General features: G+C 38.4%; 1 protein-coding gene across 5 annotated transcripts in view; it reads right to left on the reverse strand.

The window, feature by feature from the left end:
- Positions 1–20,044, reverse strand: part of MARCHF8 (membrane associated ring-CH-type finger 8) — a 111,105-nt gene that overhangs the window by 29,550 nt on the left and 61,511 nt on the right. Inside the window, exon 1 of one of the 5 annotated variants that reach the window (XM_059899774.1) lies at positions 7,460–7,627. The exons of the other annotated variants lie outside the window; for them this stretch is intronic. Within the exon in view, the coding sequence (XP_059755757.1) occupies positions 7,460–7,471 (12 nt within the window). The 5' untranslated portion in view covers positions 7,472–7,627. Of the gene's footprint in view, positions 1–7,459; positions 7,628–20,044 lie in introns of those variants that run through there. 5 annotated transcript variants of the gene reach the window in all.

Here is a 20,044-nt window from a genome sequence, read left to right on the forward strand (position 1 = left end):
TCCCAGCCTTGCCCTTCAGTAGGATTGGTTCCCACTCCCAGCTCTAGGAGTGGGTACTGACTGGCTTAAAACAATCACTGTTGACAAGAGATTGCCAATCTATCACCACTTAAATTCACTTGGTCAATTCTCACATTAGGGTCTCTTACTTGCAACTCTCCAGGTCCTGGTGCCAAATTCTGTTACAGTTAAGTTGCTATCCATTTATTTGTTTCTAATCAATGGCACAGGCTGGTAACTAATGCCAGTCTTTTGGTCTAGCCACTGTCTGAGCTAGGAGGGAATTTCTGTTTCCTAGCAACATTCTGCCCCTACTCCTTGCCACAGTGAATGGTTGAAGGCCAGGATAACATTAATTCCTTTAGGACAGTCAGAGCCATCTCTTAGAGCTATCCTATTCAAACCACATTATTCTATCCTATTCAAATATCCTGGGTGGGAAAACTGGGATCTGCTTGGAAGGGAGAGAACTCTGGCTCTCTACTATGTTTGCCTTGATTTGTTTATCTCTGATAAATTATTTTCCATTGGGAATTTGGTTTTATGGTCTCATCATCTTTATAACCTCTGTATTTCAATAAATGGGTTAATGGGTAAGACTATAGATAATCTGATATGTTAGCTTTTTCTGTTTGTCTATTTGTCTGTTCAGAGCTCAAGTCAATTAAGAACTCATAGCCACAGGAAAGAAAACAGGTCTTTGATATAGACCAATGAATTTTGTAATTTTATGTTTACTCTTGACCCATGGCTGAAATTTTGGAATTGTAGCTATAAGCTTTGTGTCTGCATGTCTATGTATCTGTAATTCAGAAAGGTCTTTAACTTTCATTGTGTGAAGGTGTAATAATTTTCTACCTAGGGATGGTATTAAATTAGATTATAAATCTTACTAGATTATAAAATCTCTCATATTAAGGGAATCTAGAACCAGAAGTTGACTTATATAGGTAAGTACTTGTATAAACAGAGTATTCCTAAAATTCCTACAAAGTAGGGAAGGTGGAATTCTAATACTTTCAGTGTGCTAGATTATAAAAACATCCCTACAGAAACCAATTCAGAAATGTCTTAAGAAATCAGATTAACATAATTTAGGCAAATTTTTGGCAAATGAGACTGGCTTAATATTTATAGTTTAATAAACATAGCTATGTCTTTTCTGATTTATCAGTGTTAAGTATAAGCATAGATTTTTATTCTATCTGGGTATTTTTCCTAAACTTGTAAGTTTTCTGATTGAAAAAACTATCATTACCTCTACCTAATGTTTAAGATTATGAAAAATGTAAATCTGTGTTTAACCAAATCCAATCATTATTCTGATGAACTTATATTTGGATACCTAGAATATTTATAAGTGAGAATACTGAAACATTTATTAGTAAGCATAATTTTAAATTTACATACTTTTGCTTCATATTTCTATGTGCTACAAAGAGACTGCATCTTTGAATCTGTTAATCTGTTAAACGTGTTCAATTTTTGCCTCTGTAAGACTTGTATAAGAATATGTGTAGCTATAAAAAGTTGTATTAATGCTGGATGTTAGCCCTGCTAGTCTGCTAAAATGATGGTGTGTGATAGCTCACAATTACCCACCCTCTAGTTTCCTCTGTGTAACAGAAGTTACTTTGGTTAAAAGTTGAAACTAACACATGTGAATGAGACCACTAGAAGCAATGGCAAACAAGAGGTACAACTTTATGTGTTCAGTAATGAGATGGGTTTTTGGTTTATTAAGGGGAAAAAATAGTTTTGTCCTAAAATAAAAGGGCTGGTTATTCCAGAATAAGAAAGACCTGTGAAGAACAAAACAAGAAAGTTGTAGAAGGTTTGAGGAAAGGGAATTTTATTTGCCCTAGCCCAAGCTGGCTCATTCTTGATGGGTTAATTAATGATATTTCATAAAAGAGCTTGTTATTCCTTTAGTATCAAATATTATGCTGATGCAAAACTAGAATTTTATTTTAACTGTTAAAATTACAAATTTTCTTGATAATTGGTCTTCTCTCAGTAAGAGGTTATTCTTTAACCTCTTTATTCTCAGTAGAGTTATTCTTTACCTTCTCTACAATATCCCTAGGTAACAGACTCTGTGTTTTATCAGATTAATTTTCTGTGCTTTTTATGTTAACTTTATTATGTCCTTGATTTAAGTAGAAAACAAAAGGTTCCTCACTTATGAAAGAGTTAAATTCTTTACAATAATGTTACCTTCTATGCTTATTTTTCAAATGTTTATTGTCACTTTAAAATGAGTAGTCACTGGGCTTCCCTGGTGGCGCAGTGGTTAAGAATCCACCTGCCAATGCAGGGGACGTGGGTTCGAGCCCTGGTCCAGGAAGATCCCACATGCCGCGGAGCAACTAAGCCCATGAGCCACAACTACTGAGCCTGTGCTCTAGAGCCCTTGAGCCACACCTACTGAGCCCACGAGCCACAACTACTGAAGCCTGCATGCCTAGAGCCCGTGCTCAGCAACAAGAGAAGCCACCTTAATGAGAGGCCTGCACACCGCAAGGAAAAGTAGCCCTTGCTCGCCGCAACCAAAAAAAAAAGAAAGCCCACGCGTAGCAACGAAGACCCAACGCAGCCAAAAATAAATTTATAAAAAAAAAAAAGCTAGAGTAAATATTAAAATGAGTAGTCATTGTTTCTCAGGTACCCATGATCCAATTTCTCTTTTAAATGTTCAAATCTCCTGAAAACTTTTGGTTTCTTGTCTTCACAAAATCAAATCTTAAATGTAAAATAAAATGAAATCAAAATTTCATGATATCTTTTGCTCCTAAACCTGTCTTTGAGATTTCCCAGGGGGGCCCTGAAAAATCACAAAGGTTTATCTTTTCATCCTATAAAAGGAAAGGTACTGAGACTAACTAGGTTTTCTTGATTTGTTACTATTGATGAACTGCATGGGAAGAGTTATGAAATGAGAAGAGATCTGTCAGTACTGCGCTGTCGTGATACATTTCTATTTATCAGAGTCCTGATGCTGCTCTGTACTCTGTAGTTGTTATCAGACATGATTTCTGTTATTTTTTTAAAATGTTAACGTGGTCACTACTTTACTTTTAATATTTGAATCTAGCACCTTCTAGGCCAATGGTTTTCAGTTGGGGATTCCCATCACCTACTATGGAGTTTCATCAATATACAGAAAGTTTAGGAACTATTTCAGACTTACTGAATCTCTTTACTTGACAGTCCTGATATATTTGTGTTGTATTCATGATATATTAATGTTTAAGGATTATTATATCTGAAGATTTTTTTCTCTGTAAAGTTTATGCTCATTCATTTTTTATAAATCAGATGTACTGTTCATTGCATTCCTTAAATATAGAGTTTATTATGTTTATAATTATTTTGTCTAAAATTTGGGGGGGACTGACTTAATTATCTTGTTTTGCATGCCGAAGAAATAGCCAAATTTCCCTGCCAGTTACATGTTTCTTGACATAAACTCTCTCATAAGACATTTCATTTTTAAAAATATCACTAATAGAGTAAGCACAGCCATTTTAAGTCTTTTGCCATCTACAGATATTTTCTGTTTGTTTATTTTAGTCTGATGTTTCCCTGAAAGCTCTTGCAATCAGCTACAGGCTACAGGGCTGTGTCAGAGGCCCATGGAAAAGGACTATGCCAGGTACTTTTGGGTACAGGCTTCTGATGGCATCATTTAAACAACTCTGAGACCATACCAGTGAACTAAGTCATGATTTCCAGAACTCTTACCAAGATTCAGTGCAATAAGAACTAATCAAACAAGGTTAAATGAATTGATGAGGGAATATTGTTAGTTTTGTTTTAAACATTCTTGATACTGTTTGAATGTTCTATTTCCTAAATATATAAGGAAGCCCTTTCTCTTTCCTTTAACTCACAATAATTTAGTAGACTCTGCTTTCATAAACTGAAATGAAACCCCTGTCAATGATATCTTATTCTCCCTGCCTGAGCCCTCCAGAATTCATAACTCTTATTGCATATTCTTATCTTCATAGCAATAAAGTTACCTGCATAGGTTCAATAAGAATCTGTCCTCTTTCTTACTAGGACATAATTGGAAACTCTGATTTTGCAGCTAAGCTCACATTTAAGGATGGTGCTCATTCAATCAGATATGACCAGGCACATTTAAGGAACTCAGGTTGTGTTTTTCAGAGCCCTTCTTGGGAAAACTGGCTTAAAGGTTCCCAGCCTTACAGACAAGTAAGGAAAGCCACTTCCTGGCAGGCCTAGGAAACAAAGTATTTGGGGGATCTCAAGAATTAGGAAAATTTATAGGTACTGTAAGTGAAATTTGATAGCAAATTCTTGGTTTGGCTTCCTAATGTTAGGACCACAAATAATGAGGCTTTAAAAAATCCACTTTGATATTCCTTAGAAAAACTTCCAGCAAAGCAACTTAAGAAGGCCCATAAGGGAAATTAACACTCTCGTTGTCCCTATATAAATTATCAGGCCAAATCTAATAGGATCTTAATTTTGATCAAGAATAATTTTTCTATGAGATTTTTTATCAAAAGAGGGGAGACTATAGGGGAAAAATGTTGAGTTTCAATGGAAAACTATGAGCTATGTGCAATTCTTTGTACAATGTAGGTACTTAATAAGTAAGTGATGTCCTATTTGAGAGTGACTTTTGACTTCCACCCCTCTCCCATGGAAAAATCAGTTTTGTCTCCATTTGCAGTTCTCAATATTTCCTTTACATAAATTGGTGCTCTTTTGACTTTTCCTTTGAACTGGTTAAACATCTGCTAGTTCTTTCATATCACATGAGTATAATAAATTCCTTAATATTTGTTCATAAGAATCATGATTTTACCTTTTCCTGAAAAATATTTTTCTGGTTGTAAGCTCATCTTTTTTGTTTTTTCTTGTGGTAAAACACACAGAAAACTTACCATTTCAACCATTTTAAAGTGCACAATTCAGTGACATTAGTATACTTAAAATGTTCAGCAACCATCATCCCTCTCTAGTTCCAGAACATTTTCACTACCCTAAAACAAAACCCCATTCCCCTCTTCCAAGTCCCTAGCAACCACTCATCTGTTTTCTATCTCTGTCTTTCATACAAATGGAGTCAGACAAAATGTGGCCTTTTGTGTCTGGTTTCTTTCACTTAACATAATGTTTTCAAGGTTTGCTGATGCTGCAGTATGTATTAATACTTCATTCCTTTTCACGGCTAAATAACATTCTATTGTATGGATTTACCACATTTTGCTTATCCCTTTGAGATGGGAAAGAGAGAGATACCTCTCTGTCTCCACACACGTAACGTTTTATTAAGGCAACCCAAGCAGACTAATATAGTCGGTAAAAAGGACTCAGAAAAATTATGTAACAATCTACATCTATCTCAAAAATAAAAGCAAAACCCAGATAGTTTTAAGGAGTAACAAAAATAGAACAAAACATCATTTTATAAAAAAGTTCAAATTTGAAATAAAATTTAAGGCACATTTAGCCATTACAATTTTAACTCAGGAAAAAAAATACATCACAAAAGGGTGAAAAGTCTACAATTTATAAAACTGTATTTCAACAAATAGACTAAGACAATTTATTTAAAGTAATGCAAGATGCACTAATAGTTGTCTTCAGTAAAATAATACAGTCCAAATTTATAATAGTGTGATTATCTGCTTCATTTTTCTAAGCTTTAATGTGGCAATAATAAAGTAACAAGCAACTAAAAAATCTGAGATGGTCAAGCGTAAAACCATAACAGCTAACCATTTGTTCTTGGACCATTCATCTATGTTCTCTGGATTTCAGTTTTGTCCTTTATAAAGTGGGCTTGTGTGGGAGCGGGGAGGAGAGAGAAGTTAACAGAGATGACCCCTTTTGGTTCCACTGAGCTCTCAAATGTGATATTATTTATGGGTAATATGTTGCCCTGCTTAGTTCCACTCAGCTCCAAACATACTGCAGTCTTAAACTTACCCTAGAAGTTATGAATAAATGGGTTTGTAGTTTTAAAAGCCTTCTGACATAGAATGATAAATGCTTTTTAAAATGTTACATGTAACATGGCATGATTAGAATGATAATATCCCTAATAAGGTACTGATGAATACACTCTTTTCCAAATACATGTTCCATTAAGTAATTTTCATTTTTTGAACATGAAGTAAAAGTTACACCAAAAAATGAAAGGTCTTTGTATTCACTGTTGATTTTTTAAAAACCTTAATTATAGAGACAGTAAAATGAATGGATTTTAATTTCTGCCACTTTAAAACTCTTTATATATCCAAGAAATACATAATTCCTTGAAGTTACCTGAAAAATCTTTACCAATACAATTCAGAATACGTTTGTTGTAAAAGTTTTCAAAGAAACTGTAACACTGTAAATACTATAACCTTCGTAGGAAGACTGTTTTCTTTAGTACAGAACATTCTCATTCAGGGAATACATTTATTAACCACCTACTATGTGCCCAGTACTGTTCTAGGCCCTTGGGAATGATAAGTGAACAAAACAAAGATCCCTTTCTCTTGTGGAGCTTAAGAAAATGATGCAGAAGGAGACTATTGATCGTCACTGGTTGTCTCAGAGCTCAGAGTGTATGTGTTCAAGGGATGTTTGTTTACTTAAGAGTTTCAAAACTATAAATGGTATTTCATGATGAAATATGTATATCCAATTTGGCCCAGATTCCTTGAGGCTCTTTTCATCTTTACTACTTTTGTCCCTCCAGCTCAAGAGCAACTCATAGCCTCAGCAAAGTTAACAGAGAGAGCATCCATACAAAATAAGACAGACATGCAAATGGCAACATTAGAATGTCCCTGCCAAATGAAATTACATGTCTGGCTTACTGAGAAAGAGAGAGTGCGCGTGCGCACGTACACACGCGCGCGTGCGCGCACACACACAGTAAATAATACCAACAAATAGAACAAAGACCTTTTGTTACTGTTTCATCTTTTATGCATTTTCCATCTTATGAGAAGCTAAAAGATCTTCCCAAAATGAATGCTCCAACAGAAAGAACCAAGGTGCCTTTCCTCTAGAAAATACAATGGAGCCTGCAGCTGTGCTCATGCAAATTATAAACTAAGTTGTCTTTCTCATGATTTTCCAAAGTCATAATTCCATGATTTTAAATTATATGACCAATATTATGTCAATAAAAAAGACATTTTTTACACCAAGAGTAGGAGATATCATTAAAACATATGCTATAATTTATAGACTTAAATGTTTATTTGGCGCAAGAATACTTTTCACAATTTCAAGGAACGGTTTTGTTAGAAACAAAGTACACCCTTGAAAATGGAAATAAACTGCTAAGCTTCTCTGGCTGGCAACCTCACTAGTGAGGCACCCTTGAGCAACTCCAGTTCTATGCAGATTTGTTCCATAAGGCCTAACGGCATCCCTAAGATCCGTGAGAAATCCGGCCACGCTAACAGGGCACTTCTCCTACCTGAAGCTTCATTTTCTGGCAAGAAGCATCAGGGAGTCCTCAGTGCAGCTCTCCCCCAGCAGCATGTTCCTTGGTTCTGCCTGCAATGCACAGCAGCTGCTGCCCTACAGCAGCCAGCAGAAGCACATCGTCGCTGCTGCCGGACTTGTAAGGGCTTGCTAGAGCCCTTAGCATACCACTCCGGTGATCAAACTGGACTAACTACTTCCTCCAGCTGATTTCCTAGGAACTAGGTAGTGAATGAATAATTCATGACAAGTCCATTCCAGCAACCAATTTCTGCTCTATGATCTACTCCCCACAGCAATTTACAACGTAAAGATTCTAAACCATACTTGGTGACATGCAAGGAATGAAAGTTCAGTTTTCTAGTCAACTAAAGTAAACATTAGTGGAGTTGTTTGCTCTTCTTTCATGCTAACCTATCACCCAGACTTACTTGAGAGACTTTTTTTTTTAATGTAGAAAATGTCAATGATTAACCATAAATGTCTGACAGAACAAAAAAATTTTTTTTCTCCATAGAACCTGTCCTACAAAGTGGGTTCTGGCTATAGGAAAAGCAGCTTGCCCTGAGATCAGCAGGTCAGTATTTACATTTAGCAAAAGACCAGGTCCTGCAAAGCATAGAAAATCATCATGTGGTGGGGGAAGGGAGCTTTTAGTATCACTGCCAGGAAACAAATTGCTTCAAAGGGGAATTTTCCTGGTATCTCAGGCTATAAATAAATCTTTCATCTCATTGGTATTCTTCTAGGAAGAACATGAACATTCATTTTCACCATTTGTCAATGCTTACACATTTCCAAATGAGAGCTGTCTAAAGTGGTCAATTCTCTGCAACCAAAAACCTAATTCCAAGAGGAACTTGAACAAAAAACTGAAGGCCCATACTTCTAGCTCAGCTCCGCCTCCAGGAAGTCCAATACCACACCTATCATTTTCACTTGTTTCAATCTTTCTTTTTCTTCTGCACTCACTGAATATCTCAAGATTGTGCTCTGTCAGTAAGTTAATTTTTCAGCCATGACTATTCCATTCCTAGCTGCTTCTAATTTGTTTATTCTGCAAATTGGTTCTCTATGAGTCTCCTTGGCCCCATATTTTCCCCTTTCCACCTCATTCTGTTATTTTATTATTATCATCATTTCTGAGCCAATGTTCTAAGAAACTCAGGTTCTTAATAGCTCATGCAGGACTCTCTTCTGTTTTGAAGGGAAATTATTATTCCTTCCAGAACAGACTGCATCTTTTTTCTGCAGGCACTGTGCCTTTCTCTCCACCTTGCTGTGAATGCAGAGGCCTGGCCATGTCTTCTCATTGGCTCAGGATGTTCTGTGGAGCACTTCTGTCGGTGTTACTGTGTAATCTAGGGGAACCTTTCCCCTCCCAGCCACATCCTCAGCTGGTGCTGCATTCTAGCAGCTTTGTGCAGGTGTGTTGTGGGGAAGGGAGGTTCAGGAGTGTGATAAAAGGAAAAGGGATCCAGCTCAACAGGGGCTAGGGTTACAAGCAGCCTAACTCTGCTCTCTTCTCCCAGGGATATATTCTTCTCCTCCCTAACATTCTGTAATTCCCTCAATCCTTGTGATATTTCATTTCCATCAGAAAGAGTCAGCCCAGGTTGTTCCTTTGTAATCATTCCATTTCCTTCAAATCCTGCCTATCCAATGAACACCCCTACCTAGCCCATGAAAGAGATAAGGGAGCCCTGTCACCCCGGGTTCACTATGTGCCGCTTCTTCCACTTACTGTTCACCAGAGACTCCCTTTATCAAGGTTGCCTTCTGTCAGGTGTTCTGCTAACTCCCAGTTTACTGATGAAGATAATCAGCTCCAGGGTTTACTGTCATTCTGCCTTTCTTCTCTACTTCTTTCCCAGCCGGGACATACCAAAATAACGATCTCTAGTATGCTTTTCTTTGTTACATGAGAGAAACATTCAGGGAAGGGATTCCAGTCACCTGCAATTCCCAGTGCTCCTACAACACAGCACTACCTGTACTCACCCACTCTCCTGCCACACCCATTAAGGATTTTGCAGTATTTGCTCACTATCCTTTTCTCTCATAGAGCCTCTGCATAGTGAGAGGTGAAGAACAACTCTGAGCCAAACCCTCTGAATTCTTGGAAACTTTCATTTCTCTTACTGACCATCAGCTGTGTTCTTTGAATTTGCTGTTGGTATATGTCTGCTAACTTTTATCCATTTGCTGTTCATATCTTCAGATCTAAAAGGATGGATATTTTGAAATTTGGCTTCACTCTGCCATCTTAAAACAGAAATCACACTACTCAGAAGAAAAGAAAGACATCTCATATGGCCGCATAAAAAATAGTTCTAACTCAAAAACCTCATGGCATAACAGACATCAAAAAAGTAGCATTAAAACAAAATGACTAGTGGGAATACTGCTGGTTGCCTCCCCTTCTTCCTCCTCAACAGAGCCCCAATTCTCTTCAGTATTCCTCTCTCCCCAGAGTTACCTTGCATCTCAGGATGCTCACCTCACCCTCTTTTCCTGGAGTAGGTTGACTGGCAAGAGCCCACTTCTGGCTCATGAGGTGAGATCTGCTGGAGGCATCTGGGAAATTACCTTCTCACCCTTAGAGAGAGCAACAAGCTTCTCTTCTTCTCTTCCTCCCATGCACAAGGTCATGCACAGCCAGGAATGCTGACAACTATCTACAACCTCAGTGGAAATCTGCCTTGAGATGAAGTAAACCCCATGAGTGGTAGAGCAGACAGACAGAAAGAACCTGGGTCTTTGAACAGACCTCTGATATGCTGGATCAACCACCTCTGAAGCCCATCCTGCCCTTTTACACAGACCTCCTTTTATATGAGCTGGTAAAGCTTTTCATTGTTTAATCCAGGTTGGGTTGGTTGTTCTGTTACTTGCAGCTGAAAGCATCCCAACTGATGGCATTTGGACTGTCTAGTTAAAATATTAAATGCTTTTATGTTAGCATGTGTGTTTTTAAAGTTAACATAGAATTTCAGAGCCTGTGCCAAGTGCCTACAATGGAGAAAAGACAGTCTCTTCAATAAGTGGTGCTGGGAAAACTGGACAACTACATGTAAAAGAATGAAATTAGAACACTCCCTAACACCATACACAAAAATAAACTCCAAATGGATTAGAGACCTAAATGTAAGGCCAGACACTATAAAACTCTTAGAGGAAAACATAGGAAGAACACTCTTTGACATAAATCACAGCAAGATCTTTTTTGATCCACCTCCTAGAGTAATGGAAATAAAAACAAAAATAAATAAATGGGACCTAATGAAACTTCAAAGCTTTTGCAAAGCAAAGGAAACTACAAACAAGACGAAAAGACAACCCTCAGAATGGGAGAAAATATTTGCAAACGAAGCAACTGACAAAGGATTAATCTCCAAAATATATAAACAGCTCATGCAGCTCAATATTAAAAAAACAAACAACCCAATCAAAAAATGGGCAGAAGACCTAAATAGACATTTCTCCAAAGAGGACATACAGATGGCCAAGAAGCACATGAAAAGTTGCTCAACATCACTGATTATTAGAGAAATGCAAATCAAAACTACAATGAGGTATCACCTCACACCAGTTAGAACGGGCATCATCAGAAAATCTACAAACAACAAATGCTGGAGAAGGTGTGGAGAAAAGGGAACCTTCTTGCACTGTTGGTGGGAATGTTAATTGATACAGCCACTATGGAGAACAGTATGGAGGTTCCTTAAAAAACTAAAAATAGAATTACCATATGACCCAGCAATCCCACTACTGGGCATATACCCTGAGAAAACCATAATTCAAAAAGACACATGCACCCCAATGTTCATTGCTGTGCTATTTACAATAGCCAGGTCATGGAAGCAACCTAGATGCCCATCAACAGACGAATGGATAAAGAAGTTGTGGTACATATATACAATGGAATATTACTCAGCCATAAAAAGGAATGAAATTGGGTCATTTGTAGATACGTGGATGACTCTAGAGACTGTCATACAGAGTGAAGTAAGTCAGAAAGAGAAAAACAAATACCATATATTAACGCACATATGTGGAACCTGGAAAAATGGTACAGGTGAACCAGTTTGCAGGGCAGAAATAGAGACACAGATGTACAGAACAAATGTATGGACACCAAGTGGGGAAGCAGTGGGAGGTGGGGGTGGTGGTCGGATGAACTGGGAGATTGGGATTGACATGTATACACTGATGTGTATAAAATGGATGACTAATAAGAAACTGCTGTGTTAAAAAAAAAAAAAAGAAACCTTCTGTGACCCAAGATTCTAAAGATATTGCCTATATTTTCTTCAAGCAGTTCAAAAGTTTTGGTTTTTTACACTTGGAGCTTTCTTTAATCTATCTGAAATTTGCTTTTGTGTTTTGTGTGAAGTAGGGATCTTAATTTTTTGTATGGAAAGTGAGTTGGTCCAACCTTATTTATTAACTCATCCATCCTTTCACCCCTGATTTAAATATCACTTCTGTTAAAAATATCTTTTAAAGGCAAAAAAAAAAATGTATCCTGATTACTGTAAGGCTCATTGTTTGGCCTGAGGTGTCTATGGGAATATCGGACTTCAGGAACAAATTAAAAGGAGGGCAAACTGTTTCTCACAATGAACAAGGCACACCAGAGACACCAATTTTCCCTAGAGTATCAGTCAGTTGGCGGCAGAATTATGAATCCTTAGCACTTAACCAGGTTATCAAAACTCCTTCTTATGTATTGTGCACATGTACAATTCTACCCTGTGTTTTAGAGCCTTCTTGTACTCCCTACTCCAAGAATGATAATATGTACGTAGTCATCCCTCGGTATCCATGGGGGGGGGGTGGTTCCAGGACCCCCCAGATACCAAAATCCACAGATGCTCAAGTTCCTTATATAAAACGCGTTAGCATATAGTCTACGCACATCTTCCCATATACCTTAAATCATCTCTAGATTACTTATAATACCCAATACAATGTAAGTGCTATGTAAATAGTTGCAACAAATTCAAGTTCTGCTTTTGGGAACCTTCCGGAATTTTTTTCTCGAATATTTTTGATCCGAAGCTGCTTGAATTAGCAGATGTGGAACCTATGGATATGGAGGACGGAGTGTATATTGTAAAAAGAAAACTTCTGGAAGAAGGGCCTGTAACTGTTATAAGAAACTAAAACTTTACAAGAGAAGATTTTGGAACATAGTGTCATTCACATTTTCCTGTATTTTCCATGTCCTCCATAGTAGGCTAAGGCTTGGATGAACACATTTTAAATATATAAAACAGGCAAGGGTTTTCAACATTTTCCCCATGACAAACCATCAAGGAGCACAAGGAATTGTCGGGTAATACATTAATTCTATGTGATAAACTAATACTTCAATTTTACGATATTCATCACCTTGGGCATCAGTCTACTGTTTCTCATATATTTTAAACTATAATGTAAAATATTTGGGGCCTCCCTGGTGGCTCAGTGGTTAAGCATCCGCCTGCCAATGCAGGGGACACGGGTTCGAGCCCTGGTCCGGGAAGATCCCACATGCCGCGGAGCAACTAAGCCCGTGCGCCACAGCTACTGAGCCTGTGCTCTAGAGCCTGTGAGCCACAACTACTGAGCCTCCGAGCCACAACTACTGGAGCCCGTGCACCTAGAGCCCGTGCTCTGCAACAAGAGAAGCCACCGCAATGAAAAGCCCGTGCACCGCAACGAAGAGTAGCCCCCGCTCACCGCAACTAGAGAAAGGCCGTGCGCAGCAACGAAGACCCAACACGGCCAAAAATAATAAAATAAATAAATAAATGAATAAATAAAATCTATAAAAAAAATTTTTTTTGAGTTATCATTTTGTTTGTTCTTATTGTCTCTCAACTACTGTCATCTATTCCTTGACTCATATCCTCTTTTCAAATACCTCTCTGCCCTGAGTTTAAAATTCCCACTGACAGAACCATCCTTGAAGACCTTAAAACCTACATGTGTACAGGTAAAGGTATTTCTCCGAAGAGTAGCCTCCCTGGCATTTAATACAACAGTGATGGACTCACACATATTTCAAGTGTCTCATAAAGAATTCTGATTCCTTTTGGGTGTATGAGGTGAAAGCCTTGATTATGGAGGGCCAAGCTTTCTTAAGAATTCTGAAATAGGGCAAGGCAATGGTTGTCAGGTAAGTCCTTCCAATTTTCATAAAAACTCTTCATCAAAGTTGGGACTATGCCAGAGTACTTTTGATTCTATGATCACAGTGCCACAAGAAATGCAGAAAAGAGAGACCCAACTGAGACAGAATAGAGAGTCTGCACTTGATGACGTGTCTACTTTCCCCACTACTGACATTTCAACCAAGACCTTCAAACTCTTAAGACAGCTGCAATGACATATCCCTAAAGCAGCAGGAGGAAAGTATCAATAACCCTGCCTGCAGCCAACACCCATTCATGTATGGGTGAATTCTCTGCCATTGCTCTGAAGACCCTTGACCTGATAAACTCCTGCTTCCCAGAATCTTGAAACTTGCTCCCTCAAATGTTGCCCAATACTCTGGATGAGATATCCAGTTTGCTCTGACCTTTACTATAAGCTTATCTGGGCATTTCAGGAGGACTGGACTTCCTCAGCTACTAACAGGTTGCCTAAGGGAACACCCTGTGAGAACCTTTCCACGTTATCTCATTAATAATGCCAGTCCTGGCCTGGCCTGGCCTGCTGATCCCAGCTCAGCCGCAAACCATGCCCTCAGACACTGGTATAGTTTTCTACCTAGAGCCCCCTTCTTCCTTATATGCCACATTCAAGAGCATTCTTGAAGCTATCAGTATCATATCACTGCTCTAGACGACAATGCTTCTAATTAAAACGACTTAGCTTTCAAACCACTGAACTTGTCAGAGACCTGGGGACTGTGCCAGTTTTATAACAGAAGCATTGAGAATTCCAAAGCTGTGGAACACTAACAGATATACTGGCAGGAAGTTTACGCAAGAAAATATTTACCAGATTTTTCCAACTACCATCTTATACTTTTTTGACCTGCACTTAAAATGAAAATATAAATATTTGCATAAAAATTACAATTATCATTCACGAAAGACTGAGAATATTTTCATTCAAACATGGATCGCACAATCCTATAAGCTACAAGGGAGTTCTGTTGATGAAGAAAATATCATCCCTACCAGTAAGGAATTGATAGTCTATTATGGGATATAAACAGGTAAACCAACCAGCAGGTAAAAACTACATGGTAGAATTTTTTAAATGCCACATCAGACATAGAGATGCTAGCTTCTCTTCTCTTTTTTACATATCCACCCACTACCACCCATCCATGGAGGAAGAGAATGGAGAATGGAAAGGAAGAATGGAGTCCCTATTGGACATATACATTAGAGAGAGAGTTTATAAATACATTATGTGGATCTACTTAAATATAGGAAAAACACAGTTTCACAATAATAACATTTTTAAACATTTAAGCAATCCTTGAACACCTGACACAGTACACTGTATATTTAATCTAAATTATAGCAGATTAAGTTCCCTCAATGCTGGAAAAATCAATGCTGAAGTAGTGTTGGCCAGGATAAAAAGTACGAATGAAGATATGTGTGGTTTGGGCAAAGCAAAGTCAGACTTAAGATTCAGAAAAGGACTAGGGTCTAAATTAGGTGTCAAGTAGGATTCAGGCCTGGGCCAATCACCAGGCTTCCAGGGGTACTCAATCATGTGCTTTTGTTATGATCTAAAAACTTATGTAGGCTATGAATTCCATTCTACCACACAAGAGAGGATGTGGAGCAAATACCAAGGTGAAATTCCTAAAAAACTACTGTAATTACTACACTGCTAAAAACAAATCAGTCTGGCAGCAAGAATATAATTTCATTTTTTATTAACAGGTGGTAGAAAATATAAAATATTTTATAAGGATTAAGTGTAACTGGAATAAATATTTCATAATATGATTCATTAAAAGAGGTATTACCTGCTTTGTTGAATGACATACATTTTATTGGAAAGAGATCAAAAAAATTATTTATCCTCATATTTTACCTGGAATATCTTGAAAAACTGTATAGTCCAAGAAAATATTCCAGTCACATTGAAAACAACTGGCTTCACTAACAAGTTCTGCTTCAGCTGTCCTAATGTGCATTACTCTATGACTAATGACCCATCCTAGCAACTAAGAACTGAGAATAGCTTAAAAATCAGCTTATTGTTAAATAAGTTACATTTTTTTTTAAAAAGCCATTTTTGTCACTTGAAGCTTACTTTGCTTTGCTCTCAAAGGTTTCTCCCTTAAAAGCTCTTCACTGCAGAACGGCATTTTGGGGGATGGAAGAGGTGAAGTCACTTTCATCAATCTATATCTATAATGTATCTGAGTTCATAACATGTAATCATAGGCCAACACACCCTACTTCTGAAGCATCAGAAATACAGTTTGTATAAGACAAGAAAAGATAAACTAACCAGGCAGGTATACAGTGATTTGATTATTTATTAAAAAGAGAATTCCCAAAACCAGTAATTCCAATTGTCCCTTTGATGGCCTGAGATTCTTATTTCCTAGGACAATGCTACAGAGTAAAATTAAGGGGTATGTCTTTCTTCTTCCAAGTAGAAGACGAGATGCAGGTGGAAAACTCAAAGGAGTAATTTTAGGCTCAAGTATATGTGGAAAGAGAGGATCTGAAAACAAATCCCCTTCAGCCCACCCATGCTTGTGTGCCCTTTGGGAAGTCTGCACACGCCTCCCAGCCTTGGACACTCTAGTTTGAAGACTCTTCTTTAATATGTCACAGAAGAAAGGTCAACAAGAGACAGAGTGAGCCACACATCTGAGAACACCTAAAGTACAGATATTTGACAGCATGAAAACCTAAACAAAGGAAGTAAATCTCCTAAAATACAACACAGAGAAAACCTAATCTAGTCACAGGTTCCATTTTGAATATTCTGCTAATGTGATGGATGAGAAACATCAATGATTCGCAATAACCACAATTTAAAAACCGAACTCTTTATTTCAACAACTGGGCATAAATATCAACCAATGATTGCATAATCCTAAAGTATCATAAAAAGTTTGGAATCAGATTTTAAAATAGCTGAATAGGGGCTTCCCTGGTGGCACAGTGGTTGAGAATCTGCCTGCCGATGCGGGGGACACGGGTTCGAGCCCTGGTCTGGGAAGATCCCACATGCCGCGGAGCGGCTGGGCCCGTGAGCCACAATTACTGAGCCTGCACGTCTGGAGCCTGTGCTCCGCAACAAGAGAGGCCGCGATGGTGAGAGGCCCGCGCACCGCAATGAAGAGTGGCCCCCGCTTGCCACAACTAGAGAGAGTCCGTGCACAGAAACGAAGACCCAACACAGCCATTAAAAAAATTTTTTTAATTAATTAATTAATTTTAAAAAAATAAAAAAAAATAAAATAGCTGAATACCTACAAAGCATCTCATTAAATAATTCATCCACTGGCCTTTTAATTGTCTATCATTGTTTACTGTTTATCATTGTTTACTGCAATCCTGGCTTTATCTCATGTTAGAAAATGGCATATTCTTTTATTTCCCAAAATTTTTATTTTGAAAATTTAAAAATCTATAGAAAATTTGTAAGAACAGTATAATGAATACCCTATATCCTTCAACAAGATGCATCAACTGTTATAAAATTTGCCACATTTGCTTTCTCCCTCTCTTTCTCTGATACACACACACACAGATTTTTTTTTCTTTTCCTTGTTATTTTCCTTTTTCTGGCTGAACCATTTGCAGACATTATACATGTTACCCCTACGTATTTCTGAATGCATGTTCTAAGAACAAGAACATTCTCCTATATAACCACAGTGCCATTTTCACATCTAAGAAATTTAGCCATAATTCTATAATTATCATTTAATATATAGACAATATTCAGATTTCCCAGTTGTCTCAAAAAAGACAGTTTATAGCTGCCTATTTTTCCTAGCAGGTTCCATCAAGGTTTACATATTATATTTGGTTGTTATGCCTCTTTAGTTTCTTTAAATCTAAAGTAGTCCCCCCACAATTTTTCTGTTTTTCATAATAAATAATTTTTTAAAGTAAGGGGCTCAAAGTTCAAATTTTCGTCAAAAAACTCTCAGTATTACCTTGAACTTAATGGAATAATTTTTTCAAAGGCAGTTTCAAAGTTCACTTAGTAAAAGATTCTAGTCTCTATACCCGTGAGTTAGATTTGGGATGACAACTGCCATCAGTGGGTTGGTATGGGAGGGCCACTGAGACCCAGAAAAGAGAATGGTGACACTCACTGAGTGGCCACAAGAACCATGCTGGTAAGCAGAGGCTCACAAAGCTAATTTGAAGAGAAATTTGATATTTCTCTTCAAATATCCTTTGCTCTCAGGGAACAGATATTGATGAACCTTAGGGAACAGTATGAATAACCTGAGCGTGTCTTTCACAATTTGGATGGTGACTCTGCTTATAAATGCTAATTACACAGCTAGTAATACACAAGGATTATACCTTAATCAGCCTAAGCCTAATTCAAAAACCAAAGCCCTGAGGCAAAAGATATTATTAGGACTTTCTTGTAACTGCAACCACTACTATTCATTCACATATAACCTGATGCTGTGAATCCAAAAGTAGCCTCCTGATATTTATTTATTTTTAATTAATTTTTATTGGAGTATAGTTGCTTTACAATGTGTCAGTTTCTACTGTACAGCAAAATGAATCAGCTATACATATACATATATCCCCTCTTTTTTGGATTTCCTTCCCATTCAGGTCACCACAGTGCACTAAGTAGAATTCCCTATGCAATACAGTATGTTCTCATTAGTTATCTATTTTATACATAGTATCAACAGTGTTACGTGTGTCAATCCCTGTCTCCCAATTCCTCTCACCACCACCCCCCGACCCCACTCCCCCGACCAAATCTCCTGATGTTTAAAAAAGACAGGCTTCTGAAATGTGGTTAATTGAGTTCATAAGCAAACACAAAAAATGCACAAACACAGCACGAGGACAACTGAATGAAAGGGGTGCTATTTTATCGCCTATGCAAAAGTGACATGGAAGAAAGATATAACATATTCTGAAATACAGCAAGCACCAAAGGTACCTATCAGCACAGGGTGTCTGTGAGACAGTGACTCGACATGGTGGCTCTGCTTCCACGGTGTCCTATTACACACTCTTACTTCTCAGGCTATTCATTCCAACTGAAAATTTTACCTATTCCTAGGGCATCCTTTACTGTGTATATGTCACCAACTCTAAAATTTCTACCTCCAGCTTCGACAGATTTTCCTATAGATATTCAGACACAACTGAATTCTGGCTATTTCCAGCTGGACCCCCCACAAGTACCTCATACTTGCACATCTGCCACCAAACTCACCATCTCACCATCTTTCCCCTATAGTCTAGGCCAGACCTCACCTACCCGACCACCACAATCCCTCAGCCACCAGCACTGTCGTTGTTCCTACTACCTCCTGCTCATCTCCTTGCGATCTGCTCACTTCTCTCATCCCCAGCACCACCTCCTTAGTTCAGACCATCATCACCCAGCCTATTCCAATAGCTTTCTAACTCCCCTCACCAAACTGCACAGTCACCTAACTAAAACAGCTTCAACTGTGTAACTCCAGCTCTACACCTGCACTGACATCTCAGCGCCCTCAGCACCAATGTGGCCACTCCTGACTCATCTCGCTGCCCCCAGCGGCACATTTCAAGTTCCACCAGCATAGTGAGTTTTTCTCAGTACCTCAAACATGCCATGTGTTCTTCTCTTCCCTAGGAGTTTTGGCCTTGTACCTTTCTCTCTGCCCTGAACACTGTTCACCTCCATCTTCATCTAACTCTTACTTCTTAAGGACTCACCTTTGACATCTCTTCTTCCAGAAAACCTTCCCTGTCACCACAAGACTGAATCAGGGGCACTTCTCTGGACTATGGCACTTAGCACACTGAACTGTGTACTGTCGTCTTCTCCTCCAGCAGTGCCCAGAGCAGGAAGAGACAGGCTGAAGCACGGAGACCAGTATGTCGGCTGCTGCACCAGTAGAAATGGTGAGGTCCTGGACTACAGCTGCGGCGTGGGGACTTACAGAAGCACACGCTTCGGAGAGATTTAGGCAGCACAGAGGGTGTCTCTGTGTTAACGCCACATTTATGCTCAATGCGTGACATGGCACCCACCGTGTAATGGGTGCTTAATACATACTTGTTTGAAGAATGAATAAATTAATGCAGACACAAGATTTAGACACAGGAAGCAAACAGAAGAACACCTGAAACAGGCTCAGTATAGACTTATTAAGTGCTTCAAGAATGTAGACACAAAGGGAGTGGAGCTGGGTGAGGTTAAGAGGGACATGTGGCTTGAAAGATAGTGGCTGGCTGAGTGGATGCAAAGAGCAAGTGAGTTAAGAGCATGGATGTGGAGGCTGGTCTGAATACCAATTCCACCACAGGCCAACTGCCAATGAGGGAACCTTGGGCAACTCATCCCATTTTTCTGTGCCTCACCTATAAAAGGAGAGTGACAATGACAGTACCTA

This window comes from Balaenoptera ricei, chromosome 16, assembly GCF_028023285.1.
Source record: "Balaenoptera ricei isolate mBalRic1 chromosome 16, mBalRic1.hap2, whole genome shotgun sequence".
NCBI classification, from domain to species: Eukaryota; Metazoa; Chordata; class Mammalia; order Artiodactyla; family Balaenopteridae; genus Balaenoptera; species Balaenoptera ricei.